The sequence below is a fragment of the Porcisia hertigi genome, chromosome 21, assembly GCF_017918235.1.
Source record: "Porcisia hertigi strain C119 chromosome 21, whole genome shotgun sequence".
Lineage (NCBI taxonomy): Eukaryota > Euglenozoa > Kinetoplastea > Trypanosomatida > Trypanosomatidae > Porcisia > Porcisia hertigi.
Genome location: NC_090580.1, coordinates 410,831 through 435,352, shown reverse-complemented (window position 1 = coordinate 435,352; position 24,522 = coordinate 410,831). Strand labels below are relative to the sequence as shown.

At 58.3% G+C, this 24,522-nt stretch overlaps 7 protein-coding genes across 7 annotated transcripts; 4 read left to right on the top strand and 3 right to left on the bottom strand.

Moving 5' to 3' along the window:
• Nucleotides 1-838: 838 nt before the first annotated feature.
• JKF63_05100 (uncharacterized protein) lies at nt 839-2,689 on the top strand (the record flags this gene model as incomplete). The annotated part of the gene is made up of 1 exon (XM_067901069.1): nt 839-2,689. One exon carries the CDS (start codon nt 839-841, stop codon nt 2,687-2,689), a length of 1,851 nt encoding a protein of 616 aa, XP_067757432.1.
• Nucleotides 2,690-3,237: 548 nt separating this feature from the next.
• On the top strand, nt 3,238-5,109 carry JKF63_05099 (uncharacterized protein; the record flags this gene model as incomplete). The annotated part of the gene is made up of 1 exon (XM_067901068.1): nt 3,238-5,109. One exon carries the CDS (start codon nt 3,238-3,240, stop codon nt 5,107-5,109), a length of 1,872 nt encoding a protein of 623 aa, XP_067757431.1.
• Nucleotides 5,110-5,758: 649 nt separating this feature from the next.
• Nucleotides 5,759-11,023, top strand: JKF63_05098 (uncharacterized protein; the record flags this gene model as incomplete). Its single annotated transcript, XM_067901067.1, has 1 exon — nt 5,759-11,023. One exon carries the CDS (start codon nt 5,759-5,761, stop codon nt 11,021-11,023), a length of 5,265 nt encoding a protein of 1,754 aa, XP_067757430.1.
• Nucleotides 11,024-12,541: 1,518 nt separating this feature from the next.
• Nucleotides 12,542-14,563, top strand: JKF63_05097 (uncharacterized protein; the record flags this gene model as incomplete). The annotated part of the gene is made up of 1 exon (XM_067901066.1): nt 12,542-14,563. One exon carries the CDS (start codon nt 12,542-12,544, stop codon nt 14,561-14,563), a length of 2,022 nt encoding a protein of 673 aa, XP_067757429.1.
• A 1,811-nt stretch (nt 14,564-16,374) lies between these two features.
• JKF63_05096 (uncharacterized protein) lies at nt 16,375-18,033 on the bottom strand (the record flags this gene model as incomplete). Its single annotated transcript, XM_067901065.1, has 1 exon — nt 16,375-18,033. The coding sequence occupies one exon, from the start codon at nt 18,031-18,033 to the stop codon at nt 16,375-16,377; it is 1,659 nt and encodes a 552-aa protein (XP_067757428.1).
• Nucleotides 18,034-20,038: 2,005 nt separating this feature from the next.
• On the bottom strand, nt 20,039-20,944 carry JKF63_05095 (uncharacterized protein; the record flags this gene model as incomplete). Its single annotated transcript, XM_067901064.1, has 1 exon — nt 20,039-20,944. The coding sequence occupies one exon, from the start codon at nt 20,942-20,944 to the stop codon at nt 20,039-20,041; it is 906 nt and encodes a 301-aa protein (XP_067757427.1).
• A 2,400-nt stretch (nt 20,945-23,344) lies between these two features.
• JKF63_05094 (uncharacterized protein) lies at nt 23,345-23,776 on the bottom strand (the record flags this gene model as incomplete). The annotated part of the gene is made up of 1 exon (XM_067901063.1): nt 23,345-23,776. One exon carries the CDS (start codon nt 23,774-23,776, stop codon nt 23,345-23,347), a length of 432 nt encoding a protein of 143 aa, XP_067757426.1.
• Between the last annotated feature and the right edge of the window lie 746 nt (nt 23,777-24,522).

Sequence of the window (24,522 nt, the reverse complement as noted above, 5' to 3'; positions counted from 1 at the left end):
CCCCACCCCCACCCCCAAACACGCACGCACCCACAGAGAGAGACACGCACACACACTTGACGTATTGGCCATCATCTCACATTCCTCCTCTTTGGCACTTCACTCTCAGCAACGCACGAAAAAGATTTACACCGTATCTCGTGCATGCGCCCCCACACACGCCTGGAAGGTTTTTGGGGGGAGGGGGGAGGGGGGGGACCTCCCTTCAAAAAAAAATGCGCATGCACACGCAAAAAAAAAGAGTAGTAAGAAAATAAACACGATTTTGGGGGGTACATACTTTCACAATCCCGCTGAACTCCGCTCCCCCCCCCTCGAAAAAAAAAGGAACAGGGAGAGGACAATGACAAGAGACGACGGTACAGCATGAAAGGACGGATCAGCATGCCACTCTTACGCCTCGCCACAAGCGCAGCCAGATGAGTACTACTGCTGCTGCATCCCCACCCTTCTCTTCCCCTTCACATCGCCTCTGTCTGAAAAATGATCGGTTGGAACTGGACCCGTTGAGCTTTGAAGGCACACTCATCAGGGCGCGTGCTTCCTCTTACCCCACCCCACATCACCCACTCTCTCTCTCCCCCTCTCGCTCGTGCATCCCCTCAGCCCCGTCATACACACACACACACATCAAAAAAAAAAAACAGAACCCCCGCCTTCCTTGTTTGCCCTACACGCACGACACTCGGGGTCGTCTTCAGCAGTGATACATAAAAACAAAAAAGGGGGACATCTGAGAGCCCCCTCGCGCGTTCTGCGGGTGTGTAGGAGAGGGGGAAAAAGAAGAGTGGGCGGCTGACGCTGTTTCCTGGGCGCATGCGTTGTTTCGCGTCGACTGATGTCTACCATGTTCACCCGCGTCGGTGCCTTCTTGGAGGCCATCGACAAGAAGACTGAAAGGCTCGCCAATGCCGCCGATGAGGAAGACCTCGCGCGGGCGGCAAAAGAACAGCACATCCGACTGCAGTTTGATAGCAAGGTGAGCAGCACCACATCTTTGAAACCCCGTCCTCAGCCAGCCCAGCACACCCCAAAAGGCAACGGCGGTAGCTTTCTGGACGGGAACCTCCAGGGTGGGCTCGCCCACGGCTGCCGCAGTACAGCTGGGGATGGGGGTAGCTCTTTTCCCAGCACGGAACCTCCGCATTCCACCATGGCCTCGTCAGCACATCTCGCTTCTGGCGAGAAGTACACGGTGGACCACGTACCACTCTCGCTGCCTACAAAGCTGCCTTCGTACCGGCCATCCCTGCAAGATGTGGCTACCGATAGCGGGAGAAAAGGTGTTGCCGCGGGATTGAATCGGTCTCTGACCTCGACCGCCGGCGCGGGCCCGTCTGCTGGGAATGTTCTTGATCCAAGCCAGGGCAATGTAGTCATGGCCTTATCTGATGCTACCAGAACCAGAGCTGGACATGTCGCCACCAGCAGCACCGCGGCAGCGGCGGTAGAGCGACTGGAGGCACGGTGCAAAGTCCTAGAAGCCGAGAATGTGCGCTGGCGGCAGGAAGCCGCCACGAACCGCGCCCAGTGCAGCGCCGCACGTGACTCCCTGTGGAAGGTGGAGCAGGATGCCCGCGCCGGCCGTGCCGCGCAGCGTGCGGCTGAGGAAGCGCTTATCGTTTACAAGGAGACCTCGCAGCGACTGCTGAATGAGGCCCAGCAGGAAGTGAAGCGGGCACGCGACGCTGCAGCGGGGCTGGCCTCGGCAACAGGGCCACAGCAACAAACCGATGCGTCTCATGAGGCGCGGGAGTTACATCAGCAGTTGGAGCTCCTGCAGGCAGACCACGCACTGCTGAGCGCGGAAGTGGAGCGGCATCGCCAGGAAGCGGCCAAGGTGGCAGCGGAACTGCAACGCGCGCAAGAAAAAAATCGAGAAATGCAGGTGCGAGTCGACGACTTGGAGTTCGAGCTGGGCGCAGCTCGCGAGTCGCTGGAAGGCGAGGTCGTAGCGCACGCCGAGGCGCGAAGTGATCTACGTCGCCTACAGGCACAAAAGAGCAAGGCAGTTGAGGTGAACGGCAATCCTCCCGTTTCGGCTGCAGTGACGCATGGCACCGGCGAAGCGGGCCCCGCTGCGAGCTTGGCCCAACTACAGAGCGAGCTCTGTGAGTTGAAGCAGCGCAATCAAATACTCTCTCTCCAAGCAAGCAACCGGCAAGCCGCTCTTGATGCGGCGGTGCGTGAAGCGGTAGACATGAAAGCACGGTACAATGAACTTGCGAAGCAGATGCAGGATGCGGAAGTGGAGGTAGCAGCAGGCTTCCGGGGTCCTCCGACGGCCTCGTCCATGTGTGGTCATCGTGTCTTCGGTCCCCGTGGCAGTGGCGTTTCCGGGAATAGCGCAGATGCTGGCGCCCATTGGGCACACGACGATAAAGTTGCAGTCATCACGACAGACAACAGCGCCGATGCCCGGCGTCGCAATCCGGCCATGGTGCGTCTGGCACGTCAGTACGGCGTTGTCGGCCGCGTCATTGCCTCGGTCCTCTGCACCGTCGACGGCGTCGCTGTGCAGGTAGGCTGCATCCTCACGCACGCCAGTTGGGTGTGGCGTGTGGCGCTGATGGGGTACATCGGCCTCCTCCAGATTTGGGTCGTTTTGATGATCGTTGGCACACTCGTACTGGAAGACAAACGCTGCGTACTAGAGGGCGACGAAGCTGCCAGAACCCATGTAAGGTGAAAGTGTGCTGTGTTTGTTTGGTGTTTCCACTTTGCTCCGGATCACCGCCTCTGCTTTTGGTTGTCGCTCCGCTACGGATGCCTCGGAGCAGGTGTTGGGTCTTTCCTCCTTTGCTGTCCAGTGTTTTTTTTTTTGTGGAAGTCAGGGAGGGAGGGGGCCCTCTCAACTCCTATCGTGATGACGTTCACCCGCCTCCCCCCTCCCCCTCTTGCCTTTCGATACGACTACTCCGTGTCGGTGTCTCTGCAAACTACACAACTAAAAGACACGGAGCGGCTGGACCACAAACGTAAAGCACACACTCCCCTGGGGGTGATAGCAACTGCTGGCAGAGGGACCGCATTGCAGCTGATCGGTGGGGGAGGCGCCGGAGCACACGGGACTATGGTCAAACTCCCGCATCGCTCTCTCTCTCTATTCCTTTATCTCCTCACTTGGGTTATTACCCACCTTTTTTTCTGTTTTTTTTACTGTGTTTCGCGCGCACACCCACCACACACACACACACGCACACATACACAGACAGACATAGACACGCCGTTGGACTCATGGCCTCTACTCAAGGAACATACGTGCGCGTGGCGCCATCGCCGCGCCTCAGGGGTTCGCAGACGCCAGCCTCCAGTGAACTCATCGATGTACGGGTTCGACACATGATGCCGAAGACGACGCAGCTCGCCAAAGAGCGAGTGAGGAAGCTAAAGAGCCTCTATGCGCTGCCGCACGCGGTACTCCTGCATGAACACGCGACGGCTATGGAAGAGTCTCTTCACCGTCTGCGCCTCGTCAAGGCTGTGCGCAACGTCAAAGTTCAGGGAAGCGGCTGTGGTACCAACGCTCTCGCCGGCGCGATCTGCCTACCCTTTCACTGCTGCGCAGCACTGCCTGTCCTGCCAGCCGTTCCCGCTGGTAACAGCGGGTCCTCTCACACTTCTTCTGCGCGCGTGCTGACGGGGTCTGTGGATGGTCTTCTTACGCTGTGGAATGTAAATCGCTGCGCACCCCTGTGCAGCCAACCCACCTACGCCGAATCACATGGCTGGGGACGTGTCAAGTCGATTGTGGCGTACCCACAGCAGCGGAGTGGAGCAGACGCAACCTCAGCCACGTCGTTTGCGTTCACAGCGAGTATGTTCCAATCTGTTGTGCGTGTTTGGCGAGTGACGTCGAGTAGCGCTGACAGTGACAGTGGCTCGCAGGACGAAGACGCTGGCTCACTGCTGCAGCCCTTGACAACAGCCTCCATCACGTCTGATGAAGCGGTGGACGGCAACTCTCGCGGCGACACGGGGGGCCTACAGCAACTTGCCTTGGACCCTACAGGCGCCCTCCTGGCCGCAACACACACCACTGGGACAGTACACGTGTGGGACGCGCGAGCGGTGCTCGAGGGGGTATCGTCGTCATCGTCTGCCGCCGCGGGCACCACAGGAGCCACGCCTCCGCTCACACGCCTGTACACGCAGGACGGCTACGAGACGGCGGGCGCCACCCTCGGCGTCGCGTTTCACCCGGACGGCTCGCTGCTCACGACAAGCGATGCTGGAGGTCGTGTCGTCGCTTGGGACACGCGCAGCGGCCAACTTGTCTTTCACACTGGCGGCCGCATCGGTGGACATTTGCGAGCGGCGTCGTGCGTGGCGTGGTCTCCCTGTGGCGTGCGCGTGGCGTCAGGTGGTGGCGATGGTGTTGTTCACATCTACGATGCCCGCAAACTAAGCAAGGCGGGGTTGGGGCCGCACAACGACGCCGGTGGTGGCGATGCCCCGTTCCAGCTTCTCGGCCACGACGATACCGTCACCTCGCTGAGCTTTTACACAAACCCCCTCAGCGCCGGTGGTCCTGGCGCTCGGAGCCAGGTGTTGCCTATCGGCTTGGTGACCACGTCACTGGATCACACTATGCGCGTCTGGGACGCTGACACGGGGCTGTGTGTGCGCACCCTGGACGCGGGCATCCCTCTCTACGCGCAGTGCCGACCGCAGCTCCCGCCGGTGTCCAAATGTTTCGCTTTGTCCACTGCGATCATGGCTGTTGGGCACAGCAAGAATTGGTTGCTCTACGATGTCGGGATGGTGGATGAGTTTGCGGATGGGGAGACTGGCGTGGATGGCTCTACGGTTACAGTGACGGAGAACGACATTGTGGTCTCCGCGCATGGTTCCGCAAAAGACGTGCGTTTTTCTGTGCTGGACCCGTCTACCAGTCGGCCCTCAAACACGAGGGAGGAAACCGGCAGCGATAGCTCTGACGACGACGACGACGACGAGATGATGGCGCTGCGAAAAAAGCCGCTGCCCCCGAAGGGCCAAGCGAAGAGTACAACTGCCAGTACACTCGCGATCGGCGGCCCCGCCGAGGAGGAGGAGGAGGAGGACAGCAGCGAAGATGAGATGGAGATGCTCAAGAAAAGGAAGTGAAAGCGACGGCAAGGGTGGAGGTACCGTGCGGATGTGGCATTACTCTCCCCCCCCCGCCTCTCCCGAAAAAAAAAGTAAAAGTGCCCACGAGAACCTCGTCGACGGCAATTCCGCAGAATGAGTCAACGCACATGCACACCCATTCAAGCCAATGAGCAAAGATTCCAAGTAAAAAGGAACAACCACAAATGTGATAACATAAAAACTGAACACACAAGAGGATGTCCAAGCGCCCCCCCCCCCCCCCCTTGTCGCTCTGTTGTGCTGCGGTGTGGCGTGTATGCGCTCTCCCCACCAACACTCAATACTGAAGTCCTCCTGCATCTCTATCGATATTCGATTCGATTGTGTGTGTTTTTGGCACTCTCACAGGGCAAATACCCACGCCTCACTCGTTTCCCTTTACTCCCCCTTCCCTTCCCTTCTCCCATCAGTCCTTATCACCCACCACATCCGGACATACACCACAGTTTTCCCTTTCGTTCCCTCTTTCTCACTGTGTGTGTGTGTGTGTGTGTGTGTGTTTGTTTGTGGCAGCGAGGGAAGCGTGTTGGTCTCTCTCTCTCTCTTTCGGTAGTGTGACGGCACATGGGAGGGACAACTCAGTGGTGGTGAAAATTTTTACAAGGACGCGTAGATCTTCCACACAATGCAATCTGCTGTTGCCGCTCCCGGCGTTAGGAACGACACGCACGCCATCTCACGCTGGAAGGCAAGGCTGTCGACACGACAGCAACCCGCTTCAAGTCGCCCCAATGACGGCAATGACCTCCTCTCTTCGTTGTGCTTCCTGCACCGGATGGCAAGTGCGTTCGAGGAGCAAGGCAACTATGCCGAGTGTGTCAAGAGCATGGAGTCATTGTTGCTCTTGCGGCAGGCAAACGCAGCGGCAGTAACCAATATCTTGGAAGATCGACGGCGCTACTTAGCCGAACAGGCTCACCGACGCCACATCTCAAAGGTGCGGCGTGGTTCCCCAGGCACCGGGAAAGCCGCAGACGACGACTACGTTCCACTCACAGACGATGGAAGTGTGGCACTGCCAGTGAACATCTCCGTTCAGGCACAAGACGTGGTGCTGCGCTGCAACAGCTACGCTGTTGAAGCCCTCCACCACGCCCAGTACGATGGCACCGCCTTTTTCCTCAACCGTGCCATGTTTCTCACAGACGGAAACGAGGATGCGCAGCAAGGCAACTCGCCGACAGATGGCCCAGCAGGCATCGCCAAGAGTAACAACGACGTTGTCTCGGGGCAGTGGTGGTGGCGCACGGTGTTGCAGTCATCTGCGCCGCAAGGCGAGTCCACACTGGTGGCAACCACTGCCGATTCGGCCGACCTCGATGAGTTGCAAAACACCCACGACAGGATGAAGCAGGCCACAGAGGCCACAGCGGCGGCGTTTCGTGCCTGCTTTGGGCCGACGCCTCAAGATCAGCAGTTGCGCCTGTCCCTCCGCGCGGTGACACTGAACCACCTCGGCTGTCTAGAGCAGCGGCGTGGGCGACTCCGTGCTGCTGTCGTATTTTTACGGATGGCGATACAAACGCAGGCCCGTCTGGACGAAAGTCGTCGCGCTCACGGCGACGCCATTGCCCCAACTTTGGTGGAGACGCCGCTAAGTGACGCTGGCTCCAACAGCAGCGGCACGACACACACCGCCTCAACCTACCTGAACCTGTGCACCGTGTTGAACGAGCTGGGGCAGCACGCGGAAGCAGTGCAGGTCTGTGAGCGAGTGATCCCGCTTCTGCAGCAAGGACTAATGGTGTGCTGCCGTGGTCTCTCAGCAGGGACATTAGAAAAAGTAAATGGTCCGGACACGCAGCGGCGTCAGCGCGAAGCCCAGGATGCGCAAAACAGCATGGCCACGATGCTCGCGGTGGCGTATTACAACCTTGGCGCCTCGCTGGAGCGACGCAACGCTGGTGGGGGTAGCACAGAAGCCCAGCGGTGGGCCTTCCAGGAAGCCATTCAGGTGTGCCACCGCTACCGACTCGTGCCAAGGTCCTGCCGCACGGCTGAGCAGGTAATGCAGGCACTTAGACACCCGGGCAAGACCACCGCTCTGGGGGACGAGGAGGAGGAGGAGGTATCGAACGTGTCCGTGAGGAAGGAAGGGACGGACATGCGCGGTAGCGCATCGAGGCAAGCGGAGAAAGGCAGCTGCGGTGCACCGTCATCCAGTGGCTCCTCAGCTGTGGAAGCGATGACGAGCGCTGCCGGCCGCCACTGTGCTAATGTGGCGGCTGCGCGTTGTATATCACAGCCAATGAACCCCTCCGCGTGTAGCACGTTGTCAGCTGCTGCAGCGCCGACAGCGAACGCGATTCAGCCCAGCGCACCACCTGCCGCTCACGAGGCGCAGCCGTGGCCCAGGCGACTCTCTCCACTGTCTACATCATCCCCGGGCCCTCTCGCTGCCTCGTCGCCACCGTCGGCGTTGTCACCGTTTGATGTCCAGGAAAACGGGTGGACTGCGCCTTTCATGGCAACGGCGCCGCAGGCACCTCCGGCAGTGCTCGAGCCGCTCGACGTCGGCGACAGGCAAGGGAGCGGTGTGAACTTGGCAGCCACCGCCCCGCCAGCTCTTACGACTCTACAGCGGCGCAGTTTGCCTTTCCCAGTCACAGGCAGCTCTGTGTCATCGGGGTTGGACACCGCCCATCAAAGTGCCTCTGAACTCAAGAGGCATCAAACCTTCGGCAGTAGCAATCTGAGCGCTTTGATGAAAAACAGCGCCACAAACAACCGCTGCAACTCGTCTGGCACGCAGCCCGGCAGCCTGCCGCGCAACAGCCTGGCCGCCTCCCTGGGCAGCCTCGCCACGGGATCTGCCAAGACTACGCGAGGCCCCTCAGTCAGCAATAGGCTGCAAGCCGCATTGGACGACCGCGAGCGAAGTATGCCGAACTCAGCGAAAAAAAAGTTGAAACGCCGGAAAAACGACACGCGGCGGCAGCAGCGAGAGATGGCCGAAGTAGATGCTGCGCTAGCCGAAAGAGTATTCAATCAGCTGATCAGTGAGAAGGAAAAAAGCGAAGTCGCGCGCCGCCGTCGCGCCGCTGTGCAGATCCAGCGTATTTGGCGTGGCGTGCTGGCGCGAACGTGGGTATCGACGCTGATTGTCGCCGCCACAAAGATACAGGACGTTGTGCGTCGCTTTCTCGTCCGTGTCCGCGTGCAGCGAGCTCTTGAGGCGAAAGAGCGCGTCCGTCGCCAAGCCGAGGAATTGGCGCGGCAGGAGGCTGCCTGTCGCATCCTGCAAGCGCGGACGCGCCAGTTTTTGCGCCGACTTCAGATTCGCCGTGAGTATCGTGCGAGAAAAGCTCGGCACTACTACGCGGCCCGCACCATCCAGCGTGGCTACCGCGCTTTCTGCGAGCGGCGGGCTGCCTTCCTCGCCGCGAGAGCAGAGGTGTACCGAAGGGAGGACGAGCAACGGCGTTTCCGTCAAAAAGTGGCGGCCCGCGCCATTCAGCGTGCGTACCTGGAGTATCGCACGAAGCGGGCGGAGCTTGACGAGCACCATGCGCGGCAGCAGCGCATCCGGGCCGCTGTCCAGATCCAGGCTATCATACGCGGCTACCTCACTCGGGCGTGGTACGCCTACTACCGCGTGTACCGTCGTAACCAGGAGGTGCGCTCGGCTGCAATGCAGAGCAAGTTGGCCGTCATCCAGAGTGCCTGCCGTGCCATCTGCTCCGCCTATTACGGCCAGAAGCGCGCTCTGCAGAGTCTCTTTGCTCTGCAGGAGAAACGCCAACATCACGCGGCGACGCAGCTACAGTGCCTCTGGCGGTGCCACGTCGCCAAGATCCGCCGTGCGCGTCTGCAAGCGGAGCATGACTGTCTCGTGCGCCAGACGACTCGCATTCAACGATGGTACCGCATGGCGGTGTTGCGGCGTGCGTTCCTGATCCACCGGGTGGAGCAGCGGCGCATCCGCGCGGCATCGCGCCTGCAGTCGTGGATGCGTCAGTGCTGGCAGGCTGCAAAGGCGAAGGAGTTTGCTGCCTACCACGCCGCACTTCTGCGCCAGCAGCAGCTAAATCGACTCCAGGCGCGCGCCATCGTTGTGATGCAGGCGTGCTGCACTGCGTATCTCAGCGACCAACTTGTGTCCAGTGTCCGCCAGACCTATCAGCGCCGGGATATAGTGGCACGGGTGTGGCAGCGGGTGGGGCGCGGATTCGGGGCACGATGTGAGATGGCCTTGACTCGGCGCGCAGCGTACTTGGTCGCCGTCAAAGAACGTGAGGAAGCACGGCGCACACGCGCAGTGTACGTGCTCCAGAGAGCGTGGCGCTGTGCAGCAGCAAAGGACAAGGTCGAGCGCATGCGCCGCGAAGTGGCCGCTGCTGACGTTATCACACGTGCATACCGTGTGTACAGAGCGCAGGTACAACTCGTCGAGCTGCGCGACGCCCGTCAGCTCCGTCTGGAGAACTCAGCTGCTCGCCGCATCCAGCGAGTGGTGCGTGGCTTCCTGTATCATCAGCGAGCGAGAGAGATGGACGCCTACTACCGTGGGGAACATCTGAAGAAGATGCGTCGACTGCGCCAGGAGGAAGCGGCAATCATGATTCAGTCGCTCTGGCGCGGGCACGCCACCCGTATGGCACTGGAGCAAGAAAAGGCGGTATGGCAGGACCTTGGTGCTGCTGCTGCGCGCATTCAGCGAGCTTGGCGGTCGCAGCGCTCGCGGCAGTTATTGGACAGCGAGCTGAACCGTCGCATCAAAGAACGAGCCCGTGATACCGAGGCGGCACTGGTAGTGCAGTGCCGCTGGCGCCAGATAATGGCAGTGCGACAAGCGGCACACATGCGCGTCATGGCGCATCAGCGCCTCATCGCCGGGAAGCAAATTCACATGTGGTGGCGCGTGCAACTCGCCAAGCGCGAGTTAGAGCGACAACGGATCATCCGCAAAGAGGAGGAGGCGCTCCAGCTGTACTACGCCATGCAGTGGGAGAAACATGTGACATTGCTGAACTCCTTCATACGCACACGGCAAGCACAGGTGCTAGCGCGCGAACGCCTTCACGACCGCCTCGTCGGGCAGCTGACGGAAGCAGCGCGGCGCCGCTTCTTGAGGCGCCACAGAGCTGCCACAAAGATTCAGTCCATCTACCGCGGCCACTACGAGCGCGTGTACGTGCGCGGACTTGTGGCGCAGATTCGTGAGGAGACACGGAAGGCAGCGGAGATGGCGGCGCGACAACAACGTGCTGCGATAACTATTCAGTGCTCGTACCGCTGCGCGAGGGCGCGGCAGCAGCTCGCCGACCTTAAGCAAGCCGAGCTGGAGCGGGTGCTTGTAAGCCATCAAGAGATGGCGGAGAAGGCCGATTCAGCCGATGTTGTGCGGGAACTCTTCTGGCTCAACGAGGCGTACCAGCAGCGCGAGGCTGGTCAGGCACGCCTTCGCCGGGTAAAACAAAAGCGCACCGCAGCCGCAACGATCCAGCGCGCATACCGCTGCTACAAGTCACGTCAGCAGATCGCAAAATTCGCGGAGCAGCAGCGCTGCGAATGGGCTGCGCGGCTTCTGCAAGATTTTTGGCGTCACTACCTCAACGTCCACAACGCCAAAAAGCGCGAGCAGAGAGAGGCAGCCGCCACACGACTACAGTGCCACATTCGTGGCTGGCTGGTGCGGCGATCTTGGCCCCTGTGGCGCGCCGCCGTGGAGGCGAAGCGACGGGAACGTGTTGTTGTGTTAGATATGCAGGACCGTGCCACGATCGTGCTCCAGTGCTTTTGGCGGCGTGTGTTGGCGCAGCGGACGGCTAGGCGGCTGCGGCAAGCCCACCAGATGCGGCAACAGGCGCGTGCGAAGCAAGAGGCAGCGACGATCATCCAAACTACGTTCCGCGAGCACCAGCGTCGCCGCCAGGCAAAGACTTGGTGAGGCGACTCATTAGATAGGCAAGGGAGAACGGAAGCAGCGATGGTCTCAAACCCTTTTCTCTGCTGTGTGAACAATGGTGATGGCTAATGTTTGTGGGTGTGAACAAAAAATTTTTCGACCACTTTCTAACGTTGCCGCCGTCCCCCCCCCCTTTTTTTTTTCTGTGGCTGTACTCTTCGTTTTTTTGACTCGAAATGTATTCGTGTATTTGACATTTTCCCTTGCTCACACAGCGTCTGGATGTCCACAGGTCTCTCTCTGCATCCCCCCTCCCGCTAACCTCATCGCCGTCTCTGCACCAGGGCTCCTCGGGTACCCATCTCACCAAGATAAGCCACCATGCATGCCCGGTGGGTAGGGTGAAGTGAGAACAGATGGAAAGAGGAGAGGGGGGGAGGTATTGTGCATCCCTGTGCTCTTGTCGCACTACTCACACATGTATAGCTTGCCAAATCCCCTTTTTATGGGGGAGGTGGAAGGGAGAGGAGGGGGTCTCCTCATGGAATTCGCCTCCCAAATATATGCTTGTTTTCCTTGTGGCACGGCTCGGGCAGTGCTGACGATGCCGAAGAGCTATAAGGTCTGTGTTGTGTTGGGGGGGCTGTATTCGTCCATGTTCTATAAAGTCCCTCCCCCCTCAAGGGTGGCTTGGGGTGAGGAGGATGGGAGGAGGGTGCATGATGCTGTTTTGTACATAGTTTAGTCCCCCCCCCAAAAAAAAAAGACCTCTCCGTTTTTTATCGCTGTTTTTTTTTTCTTCCTCCCTCCTCCTTCCCCCGTGTTTGCGCCTGCTTCGATGGTCGAGTTTTGGAGGGGAGGGAGGGATTCGGTGAGTGAAGGGGAAGCTCAATGCGGAACATCACGCCGCGCCATTTTTGGTGTCTGCCCCACCACGCGCACACGCACGCGGAGGAGCGGGGAAAAAGAGGGAGGTGGCCGACCCTCTGAAAAAGACGAATTTGCGGCACTCTTGCCCGCGTCGTTTTTCTTTTTTTTTTGTATGCACACCTTTGTGTACACACAGACATTTGACACACGTGCACGCGCTGTGTGTGCTTAGCTTATAGGGGAAGGCATCCACCGACACGCGCGCATGACCTCCTCTTCCTCCTCCAGGTGCGCGGTTGGGGGGGGGGGGCGTGTCGGTGCATCGCTTGGATGACTTTTACCTCACTAACGGTGGTGGTATACTCGCGAAGAGATGGAGGAGTTGGTGGGGGGGGGGCGATCGGGCCATTTGTCCGCTGCGCACACGTTTCGTGTGGATGCGTGCGCCGCCTCTCACCGCACACATGCCTCACATTAAGCCTCCCTCGTGCACATCCACACACATACACACACACACATCATTCATTCTATTTCTCGGTCTCTCTTTCCTTTTTTTCTCGTAAAACAACCACACATGCGCACTGGCTCTTCATTCTCACACGCGGTTGGACCACCCGCCCTGCTTCGGACGAAGCTCTCCACGAAAAAAACACAAGAAAAAGAGCAGTCCGTGTGCATTGGGGATGAACCATGGCCGCTCCACATGACAATCCAGCTTCCACGACCGTTGGTGAGCGCTTCGTGGTGCCGCCGTTTCGCAGCTACATAAGTGTTGAACTGCCCTTCGCAGTGACTCCAACCGTGACCACATCGCCAGTCACGCTCGACAGCGCAGATCACCGGAGATCGTCAGCACACGTGAATGAGCAGCGCGAGATAAAAGCCTTTCTGCCCGCCTCGTTTGCCGTTCCTTGTCTCCACCGCGCCACGCCACAGCAGATGCTGGCTCATGGTGATGAGGGTGGCCCGCACGGCAACACGGAGGAGCCGGATGCAGAGGAGGAAAGCGAAGACGAGGTGCCCAGTAGCAGCAGCGATGGAGGTAGCGAGAGCGATGAGAGCGCTTTGCGCACCAGCCCGTCCACAGCCACAATGCGAACAGCTGTCCAGGCAGCGCGTAGTGAGGGCAAACAGCGTCCGGGGCTGCGGCTTTTGACGCGACACCACCGCCACTACTGTACGGTACCGATCTTCCGTGGGTGGCGCAGCACGAACTGGGGCAGTGGCGACAGTGAGGAGGATGAGCAAGACTCTGCCACCGATCCCGCAACGGGTGCGAATGAGGTGGCGCACCTGAAAGCGCAAAAGCGCCGCCGCCGAGAGGTGTTTGCCTCCACTGAGCCTCAGCTGCTCATCAACGGGTACTACCGCAACGACCTGCTGCTGCAGGTGCGGCAGCGCCGCCTCATCCGCCGGTACCGCGACCCAGTCACCAACGCGCTGCTCCGTGAAGATGCAGAGAGCGTGGAGGACGAACGGGGAGAACCTACGACCGAGGAGGCGGACGCGCGTGATACGGCCAAGGCATGTGGCCTCAGCGCGGAAGTCGTCGGGGTGGTGTCGCGCGAGATGGAGCTTGCGCGTCCAGCAGATTTCACGTTCGCGCTCTTCACGCCGGAGCAACTTAGGGCGGCGCCGTCGCTCTGCGGTGCGGACATGTTCCCGCCTCAGCACTTCCTGAGCTCACGAGCCCCGTTCGAGGTGCGATACGAGCCTGGCAGAGACCCCAACACCGCTGTGGCTGTCCCCTCTGCGCCGGGAGACGACAGGCTCGCCGTGGATGTCAAAAGCGACTCCGCAGCGACGCAGTACGACTTTGCCACGCTGCCAACCATCAGTATCAGCGCCGAGGAGTCGGGCGTGTTGCCGACACGACAAGCCGCGCACGAGAATTTCCTGCGCTCCATGGGGAGCTCCCTCGACGGCAACCTCGATACAGACCCGCGCGAGGTGCAGATGATGGTGCGTTTGCTGGCGGAGCGGCCGTCGTGGGTGGTGCAGGACCTCCAGGACGCTATGCTGCAGTCGGGTCTCTGCCCGCGCGCGTACCGGAACAAGCAGGTAATGCAGTGCTTCACGTACCTCATCCGAAACGGGCCGTACAACCGGCTGCGGCTACGACTCGGTTACGACCCGTACGCAAGCACTAGCAGTGTCGTGTACGAGCGCATTACCGTCCGCCTGCTGCGCCGCTCCGACATCGGTGTGAGGTTGCGGGACGTGTCACGCTCACCACATATTGAGAGCGTGCTGCAGCTGTTGCTCGAGCGCGACAAAGCGCGGCGCGTCGAGTACAAGAGCCTGCCAGGCCACGCGCGCCGCATGACGCTACTGGAGATGCAATGCCGCACCATACGTCGTGGGCAACTCTACGTCCCGTTTCAGCTCATCGACGTAATGGACGACCCGTACATGGCAGACGCGGTACGCGGTGTGGTGCCGTCGGCAGAGCCAATGAGGCTGGAGCAGCGCGGCCAGCGGCGCGGCTGGCTCAGCGAAGCGGCGTACTCACGCGCCACGGCCCACTACACCGAGTCGCTAGCGACACTGCTAGAAAGGGAGGTGGAGCCGCGACTGCGCGAGCTGCAGGGCGAGGAAAGCACGGAAATCGGAGAAGTGAAGGCCACCGAGGACAGCGCCTCGTCGTTGGACGACGACTCGGCCATGTCCTCCGCCTCGGCTGCCGACCTTTCCGACGAAAGATATGACTAAAAAGTTGCTGGCACAGGATGTGCTAATCGCTCCATAGAAAGAAAAAAATATATATATATAACGCCAAGCAGGCAACAGCGAATGAATTTCGGGCCCGCGGCGGTGGTCCCGACATCCCGCCCGCCGGCCGGGGTGGGAGGAGCACAGCACCACCCACCCCGCACCCGGCCCCCGCCCCACCCCCCCACACACACACACCCAACCCCACACCACCCGCAACCCCCCCCGAAAACAGAAAAAGACGAAAAGCGCACTCCGTGGGGGTCGAACCCACGACCACACGGTTAAGAGCCGTGCGCTCTACCGACTGAGCTAGGAATGCTACGTTCCTCTTTTCTAGAGGATCATCTTTGGAAGATTTTCACCCCACCCCCAATTCAGTCCGTCCCACTTTTTTTTTTGCATTGTGTGCAGTGAGGCAAAAAAGTACGCAGTTCGGGACTCGAACCCGAGACCTTCGCCGTGTTAAAGCGACGTCATAACCACCTAGACCAACCGCGCTTGTGAGAAACAACAACGTGTCTGGATTGGCCGAACCCACCCCCCCACTCCGGAGGAGGGCAGGTGCGCCCAGGCCCACTCGGCGCCCGGGGTTAAGGGAAGCTTGCAAGGGGAAAAGGGTCCAGCCGGGAATTGAACCCGGGACCTCTCCCACCCTAAGGGAGAATCATGCCACTAGACCACTGGACCGATGTACGTCGCTGCGTCTGTCAAGCTCGGATACTGGGGCGATCTGGTGCCCGGCGGGGAGTGGACATGGGCCAGGCTGGGGCCCACGAAGGGCTTGGTGTCCCCGAGGGGGGGGGGGCTATCGGCTGGCCTCGGTGCCCACTGCGCCTGTGGGTGCTTGACTCCGAAAAACGGACGGGATATGATGCTTCCACTCGAGAATGGTCGCGCTAAAAATGCAGCCGGGGCCGCCCGGGGAAGCGATGGGCGGCGCTGGGGGTGGGGGACAGCGGGGCAGGGAAAAAGGGGCGAAAAGTGAGGGCCAAGTGCGGCCGAGTGACGTCATGAGAAAGGGGGGGGCGGCGGGCAAGGAAACCCGCACACTCTAGCAGATGGGTCCTGAATCTCTTCTGCCTCGCGCTACCTGGTGTGAAGGCGGGGAGGGGGGACAGATGCTTCACGGCTTGCATGGTCATCCGTGTCTAAAATCGAGGCCTTTTTGCCTCTAGGCGCGCCCTGTTGTCAACACACACACACACGCAGTAGAGGAGGAGCAACTTCAGCTGATCATAAGTTTGTTCTGTGTGTGTGTGTGTGTTGGTGTGCTTCCTGCGCATCATCCCCAACATCACCATATGGCACTGTGTGGTTTGCTTTAGGGCAGTGTAGTGGGGATTTGGGTGGATAAGTCTCAGTGAAAAAAAAAAGACTCGTACAAAACCCAAGTGGAAAAACAGCATCATCGCCAACAAAATATATAAAAAAACACATCGCGTGAAAGCGGGGGGAGGGGTGAGATAGGGGACAGCCGCCAACACACGCACGCACACACACCAGGGGTATACCCACACACCTACGTTATCCTCTCACTACTGTGTTCTTTGCCTTTTCGCCCCTTCCGTTCGGCTTCCTTTTTTTCCTTCTTCCTTTTGTTTGCTTTTCCTTCTTAAACATCATCAATAAACGTTAGATAATGGCAACCATACCCCCTCCCCTCCATGCAAAACCCTCCACGCGGCCTTTTCCCCCACCCCCCTCCCTCCCCGGCATCCTCTATAGAGTTTGATATGAGAGGAGAACGTGTGCGCCTGTGTGACCCATTGCAGGCTCCTACAGTCTCTCACTCCCCTGCTGGACGCCACTCAAACCCGCGTCATGATGATATCGTCAATCTTCAAGATCATCATCACCGCCTCAGAGGCCAGACGCACGGCAGAGGTTGACACAAGCAACGGCTGCACCACGTTCTCCTCGACCATGTCCGTCACGCAGCCCTTGCGCACATTCACGCCGCTGTTCATGTGCCCAGACGCGTGGGCGTTGCGCAGCTCCGTGACAATGGAAATAGGCTGCAGCCCGGCGTTCTCGGCCAGCGTGTACGGGATGATCTCGAAGGCGTTTGCGTACGACCGCATGCAGAACGCGTTTATCCCCTCTGCCCGCTCGCGCGCGTACTTGCCGAGCTGCATGCACACCCTAATCTCTCCAGCCGCGCCGCCGGGCATGATAGCACGCTTCTTTACAATAGACCGAATCACGCACAGTGAGTCGTGCAGCGCACGCTCGGCCTCCTCGAGCATGAGACTGTTACTACCGCGCAGGAAGAAACACACGGTCTTGCCGAATAGCTCATGGTTCAGCGACGACGGCGGCGGCGCTTGGACGCCGGTAATCTTGATCACCTTGCCGCTTGGTGTGTTCTCTTCGACGACCGACTTGGCATGGCCGAACTTGTCCTTGGTGAGGTTTTCCAGATTGGCGACCGGCATGCAGCCCAGCGTCTTCGTAATGAAGTCGATGTCGTTGCGCTCGATGCCCGTCACAACCATGATCTTCATTTTGGCGAGGAAGTCGAGCGACTGCGCAGTGACAGCGTCGCGCAGGACGGACTTCTGCACCAGCAGCACATTGACACCAGCATCCTTGATGGCTTTGCACAGCCCCAAGAGATACTTGCGCTCCTCCTTGAGGGCGCGGTCCATCTGCGTGTAGTCGGTGATTGTGACAGTGCTCTCCATGTCCGTCTTGGGCGGCGAGAGCTGGAACTGAATGAGCGCGATTGTCGCATCTTGGATACGCACCGGCCCGCCAGCGACGCGCGACGCCTTTTGCTTAAATACCATGCCGCTCTCGATCAGTTCCGTGTCGTCAATCGTGCCACCCAGCGCTGATGTGACACGGATGTCACGCAGGTCGACATCGCCGTTGCTGCGGATGATCTTGCGCACCGCGTCCACCGCCATCGGGGCCAGCAGATCACTGTTCTGCGAGATTACCTTTGAGTTGAGAGACGTCACGGCCGCCTTGATGAGCGTGTCGCGGTCGTCGATGTCGATCTTGATGCTCATGTCCTCCAGCACCTTCACTGCCAACTTGGCACACTCATTGAAGCTCTCCGAAATCTGCGTCGGGTGAATGCCCTTGTTGAGCAGCTCCTCGACAGCGCGTAGAAGGGCGCCGCACAGCACCGCAACAGACGTCGTGCCGTCACCGGCCTCGATGTCCTGGGCCTTGGACAGATCCACCAGCATCTTGGCACACGGGTGCGTCACCTGCAGCCGCGACAAGATCGTGGCCCCGTCGTTGCTAATGATCGTCTCCCCTTTCGGTTCAATAATCATCTTGTCCATGCCGCGAGGCCCAAGCGAGGTGCGGATGCAGTCTGCCACGGCCTTGGCCGCTGTGATATTGCTCATGCGCACATCGGCCTGGGTGTTGCTGTCCTTCTTGCTCTCGTTGCCCTTACGGTGCGGCGCCCCAGTGCGACCACCAGCAGTGCGGTTCCCTACAGCGGCTGACATCCTCGTTTTGTGTCACCTGTGTTGTGTAGGATCTGCGCAAATACGCTTGTGTGCGAGGTGGAGGATGAGAGACCCCCACACACACTAAAAAGACAAGCGCCTCGACGTTGCTCTGATTGCCTCGCCTACTGTCGACAGGAAAAAAATCGATCGCAGTAGTCGCGCCTCGACGTCGTTGCAGGGTAGTGGTAGTATCGTCCTGGAGAGGGGGGGAGAGAGTGCAGAGTCCAAGGTGGGTTAATGATTGGTAGCTACTCGTTTTTAAAACTAAAAGGTATGGGGCTGTTGCTGATTTAACGAGGCATGCGCGTAAAGCAGAGGAACGTACCGGAGCGGTGTGGGTTAGTGCGAAGGCACGGCAGCCCGGAAAGGGAGAGGGGGGGGGGGGGGAAGGGGAAGTGAGGAGAGCCGTCATGATGTGTTGTAGCAACAGCGAAGTACGCCAGCGCAGAGATGCGTCTTCCCATCCTTCCAGCCTACACGTACACAGAAAGCGCTGGCCTACTCTTGGAAGGCAAGATGCTCCTGTGAAGAGAAGGGGGGAGACAGGAAAAAAAAAGGGGGGACAGGTGCCGCAGCGCCACACCAGATGCCCTCTGCTCTCGTCGCATCCTTCCTCGGTGTTTCACTCTGTCCTTCTTCACACACACACACACACAAACCAACTCGAGCCACCAAACCGGGAGGGAGGGGGTCTGGAGTTGGGGTAAAGGTGCGTGAGAGGATTTCTGACTGGGTGTACGACGCACACGCCACGAAACGCGTGCACAGATATGCATTGGCTTTTTTCACGGTCTTTGTTGTTTGTGTTTTTTTTTGGTTGGTTGTGGTTACGTTCTGCTTGATGGTGTGATCGGTTCGCGTGTGCGCAAAAACATCTGGGGTCAGGAGGCCTGAACGGCACACGCGTGTTTTCTCAACCTTTTTTTTCCTTTTCTTTTCCCTTGCATCCCTTCAAGAGTCGATGGATGGCGGACATTGCGCGCGGCCGCGTGCCTCCCTCCCCTCCCCTTCCCTCCCCCGAGTTCGGTGTATGTGTGTGGAGGGCAGAGCAAGTTGAGAGGGAGAGGAGGAGGGGGGTGGATGCCATCATTCGCTCTCGATCGTGGGGTCGACACGCACGCCTATGGGCCTTCTGACGGACACACATATATACACACCCACACACATGCATACGCACGCGCGCGACGCAATGAAGAGATTCTTAATACCCCGGAGAGATTAACAGAGAGAGAGGGGACAACGAAACCACATACACAGAGACAAGGTGGGGTGGGGGTGACTGGTTGTGACGAAGAAAAAGGACATCGCTTACCAACACGTCAGTCCGAGAAAGACGCGATGAAAACAGGGAGGATGTCGGCCGAATGCGAGAGGGAGAAAGCGGGGGAGGGCATGTGAATCGGCGTACCAGCACAGCCACTCCACACAGAGGCAGACACGAAAATCTCGACCTCAACAGGGTCAGTACTGCACTCAAACTTCTTGCGGGGAAAAAACAGGCGCCTGTCCAGTACATGGGAGAAAAAAAAAAGAGAGCCACTTTCGGTGGCCAAGACCAGGAGCGTGCGTAGCGGAGCGGGGGGAGGGGGGGTTCAAAAAGACGAAGCGGCCTAAAGGTTCGGGGGTAAAAAGAAAACACACATCTTCGCCGCCACCCACCACGCCAAGCAATGTATATGTGCCCCATCGGCTGCACGAGCGCACAAATTCTCTTGAGACACACACACGCACACAAGCAAAAGCAAGCAAACCGACCGTCGTCTCCACCCACGAAGGATGGAGTGGGGTGGAGTGTACTGCCTCCCACACACGCCCCCCCCCCACTTCTACCCCCTCCCCCCTTGGCGCAAAGTTCACAACACGATATGTAAAAAAAAGCCCTCTTGACTCTTCTGTTCGCTTTTTTTTGGGGGGAAAAGGGAGGGGGGGGGGGCTCGTCGCTGTAAACACATGGAGAGGGGAAAAAAAGAAAAACGTTGGGGAATCCTCTGCTACTGGAGTACTAAAACTGGAGACTAAAGTACGGATGATTCAATGCATCAGCTGCCGTAATGCGTTCTGATGGCTCATAGCGGAGCAGCTTTTCTAGCAAGTCTACACCTGCTCGGCCAAGCTTCTCGTACCCAGGCACAGATCCGAGGACATGGCTCCACTCAGGCTCGAAGTTCTGCAAAAACTCTGGCTGTGACAGCATGTTGTTTGAGTTTGGGTACTGATTCATGGACGGCCAGACCCGGTTGTTCGGTGTGCCGAGGAAGCGGAAGATGCGCATGAGTTGGTCTGCGTCGTTCTTACCCGCGAAGAGCGGCGTGCCGGTCGCCATCTCGGAGAAGATGCACCCTACCGACCACACATCCACCGGCGGACCGTACTGCATGGAGCCGAGCAGCACATCGGGCGGCCGGTACCACAGGGTCACCACCTCGTTCGTGAATTTGCGCACTGGGATAGCGAAGGAGCGGCCAAGACCGAAATCGCCCAGCTTCAGCTCCTTCTCACGTGAGATGAGGAGATTCTGCGGCTTCAAGTCGCGATGTAGGACACTGCGCTGGTGACAAAAGGCGACACCGCGGAGTAGATCGCGCATGAAGTGCTGGATCGTGGCCGCATCGAGGTTGCCATTCTCACGGTCAAGATACTTCTTCAAGTCAAGGTCCAAATACTCAAAGACGATCGTCAGGCGGTGTTCACTGTGGCACACATCCAATAATTTTACAATATTCTCATGCCTCAGCTCCTTCAGGAGCGAAATCTCGCGAATGGCAGTGCACGGCACACCCTCCTCCTCCGAGTCGAGCCGGATGCGCTTCAACGCGACTGTCGCAGCAGTGGACGTGTCTCGGGCCTTGTACACCACGCCGTAGGTACCCTCGCCGATCTTCTCCTGTCGTTCGTATCGGCTGGTCATCGCCCTTTTCTGTTTTCCCTTTTTTCCCCCCGACGATCTTTGATTTTACCAGATCTGTCTGTCTGTGTGTATTTGTGTGGACACTCGACTCTTTCCCCCCCCTCTCTGTACTTGCGCTTTCTTTGTTTTTTTTACTTTTTTGAAGGGAGTTTTTTAGTGAGTACCTCTTCTGCACATCAAATGCAACAGGTCACCTGAGGAGGACAGAAGAGGGAGAAATACGGCGGTCTTCCCTGTCAATCCGTATGACTCCGTTACGCTGTGTTGGAAATGGAAGCCCCTCTCGGTGCGTTGACCGGTGTGTAAGAGACCCGGAGGAACTCGCTGTATAAAACCCCACACGTTTTTTGTTTCGCTGTGTGTTCAAACCCTCCATCCACCGTGTGAACAGTTTGCTTCTTTCTTCTCTCTCCTTTTTTTTTCCGGGCGACGAACCCTGGAAGAGGGAAACGAACACAGAACCGCAAGTGGGCACCTGACCACCACAACCACAAGCCCCAACTGCGTTCTTCACGAGAGCCAACAGTGAACCACGACAAGAAGAAGAAACGAGCCAGGTGCGCTAGCTCCCGCGCACGTCTGCGCAAACACACGGCGGGAAGGGCGGGATATACAAAAAAAAAACGGGGGGAAGAGCAGCAGCAGCAGCAATAATGATAACACCAGCGCCACCGACCCAGGAAGCTGCAAGTTTTTCCCCTTCCAGACAAAAAAAGGTCGGGGCGCAAGAGAAATTAGGGAAATAAAACAACAAAGGGAGACACGAAAAAAAAAGTGTCTTGGACGCTTGCTTAACTTCTCACGGACACCAACGAGGAGATTGTGTCCAGAACCCCCCAAAAAAAAAAATTACACACCCACTTGCACACAGGTCTCCCCCCGGGGGAGTTGAAAAAAAAAAAGAAGAGAGGGATAAGAGCTCTTCTGGCTAAGTGGTCCACGCAGCGAGCTCGTCGCAGACGGACTTCTCTCCTCCTCCTCTAGGGGAGAAAGGGGAAAATGCTTTGTGCTCTCAGTTCAAGGCGTGTGAAGAAGAATCAAAGCGTTTCTTTTTTTTATCGCTCAGGGACGAGGGGGGGCAGAGAAAGATGACAGGGCGCGTCAATGGGGATGCAGCTTTAACTGGTCTGAGAAGAGGAAGACGGGAGGGGAGGGGGGGGGGGGCAACGGCAGCCGGGCGGTGGCGGTAAGGATGAAGAGCGAAGCGGAGAGAGGAAAAAGTGTGAGCAACAATGAGACTTAGATGGTGGGGGAGAGATACAACTGACAAAGCGAAGCAACAGAAAAAAAAGGAGGAGCGTGGAAGAGGGGTCGCTGTTGTGGTAGTTCAAACAATGCCCTGAATGCGGGAAGCGGCGGAGACGATTAAATCGTTGCGGCGGTGGCGAAGATGTTCTCTGCTGGTCCTCCTCAGCCTGTCTCTCTTCGACTCTAGGGGGGAGGGGGGGTGCCCTTTTCAGGAATAGAAGGAGGAGGCGAGAGGGGAGAAACGACTTTAAAAGGAGAAGGAAGGAGAGGAAAAGAGTGTCCTGGGGGGAGAGAGGGGGGCGGGAAGTGTGGAGGGGGAGAGAGAGCTGTGGTGGTGGTGTCGCTGGATGGTTGGAGGGTAAGTGTGTGTGGGGGGTTGATTTGGAATATGTACGTCTGTGTGCCTGTCTTTTTCTTTTTTCCCCTTATATTTCTCTCTGGCGCTAGGCCTTTCAAAAGCCCTTCTAAATGTATGCCGGTGCAATATATATATATATATATATGTATATATGCACACGCTTGTTCGACTCTGTGGGTGGCGATGACTTGAATGCGAACGAACAGGAGGGAGGAAAAGAAGAGGGAGAACAGTTGAAGAAGTCAGTGATGGAACCATTATTCGTTATTATATGTTCTCTATGTCTGATATACATTCGCACACGACAGGATTGGGGGAGCCTACTTTTTTGTTGTGTTCTTTTTCTTCGTGTAGTAGAATGAAATACGAAGAGGAGGGGGGGTGGAAGAGGGAGGGAAGATGGGAGTACAGCCAGCCCACCTTCACCCAAACCCTCGCCCCCTTCCCCTCACTCCTCATTGAAAAAAAAAATAAATGATGGAAAAAAAACAGGAAATTGGCGCATACTTGACAGCTGCGGACGACACACAAAATATATGCGCGGTGGCACGGACGGAAAGCGTTGGGGGAGAGGGGGAAAAAGGGGGGGCCCACACACACACACCACAGTCCACTACTCCCATTCTCCTCCGCGCCATGGTACACACTAAAGTGTGGGGTGGTCGTCTATGCACATACGCGAGAGCGCAGCTGGCAAGCTCGTGTACCCGCTCACGACCGCGTGCCGCCCGCCGCCCCACCCCGCTAGGCCGGGCCACAAGGATAAAGACAGGACAGACGTGCCTCTGGGTTTCCTAGTTACGCGGCTTCTCCTTCTTCTGTCGGTACAGGGCGTACAGGCCGACGCTCGACACCTTCACGATCTTGAAGCGCACTCCGGGAATATCACCGACGGCGTGACCAGAACGGCCGAAACCAGACACCAGCACCTCGTCGTTCTCCTCGATGAAGTGAAGGCAACCATCGTTCGGCACGAACGCGATGATCTTCTTGTCGTTCTTGATCAGCTGCACACGCACACACTTACGAATGGCGGAGTTAGGCTGCTTGGCACCGACACCGATCTTCTCCAGCACAATTCCCTTGGCGTGGGACGACCCACCGAAGGGGTTCGCCTTCTTGGCCACGAAGGTGTGCGCGCGCTTCCAGCCCTTGTCGGCCCAGCGGTTGCGGCGGCGCAGGCGCACCAGCTTACGGGCTGCGTTCTGACCGTTGGTCTTCGTCATCGTAAAAAAGGTGTGAGATGGTCGCTGTTTCCTTCAACATTGAAAGCGATGAGGAGAGGGTGGCGGATAACATAGGAACGTTTTTTTTTTGGATGGGGGGAAGGGGGGGGCATCGCGTGTGTTATGCGCGTGTGAGAAAAAATGTAACGCAAAAGTTGGGAAGGTCAGACCGAAATGACGCGCACAGGCGAGCGAAGGGGGGGAAAAAAGAGGGAACGAGGGTGTGGGGTGGCGGAGTGGGAGAATGTGCGTGGTAGAAGATGGCAGGAAACAGAGGTGGGCGGCTGGTAATGGACATCCTCTTGATAACATTGGCTCTCTTCCGCTAGCATCCACCACCGAACGTACGGATGGGGGAGAGGAGGAGGAGGAGGGAAGAATCAGTGTCCGAATAAACAGTCACTGATTCCGCATGAAACACAAGACAGGAAAGTACCTCCACAGGGACAACCACGCCCCTCGCGAACCCACAAGAACGACGCAAGTGCGTGTTGATGCTTGTCAGTGTGCTGCGGCGGCGGCGGTGAACGACGTCGAGCATCCCCATGGTAACACACAGACACAACGACAACGATGGGTGTATGCAGAGAGACGTCCAGGCACGCAACGTGCGAAATCACAACGCTGGGTTGCTGATCGGTGCCAGCCTTGACCGCTTTTTTTCGGTGAGGGGGTGGGGAGAGTTTTCCGGTTTGATTTTGAAATCAGGAAAGAGGAAAGGAAGAAGGGGCGAAAAAACGCACACG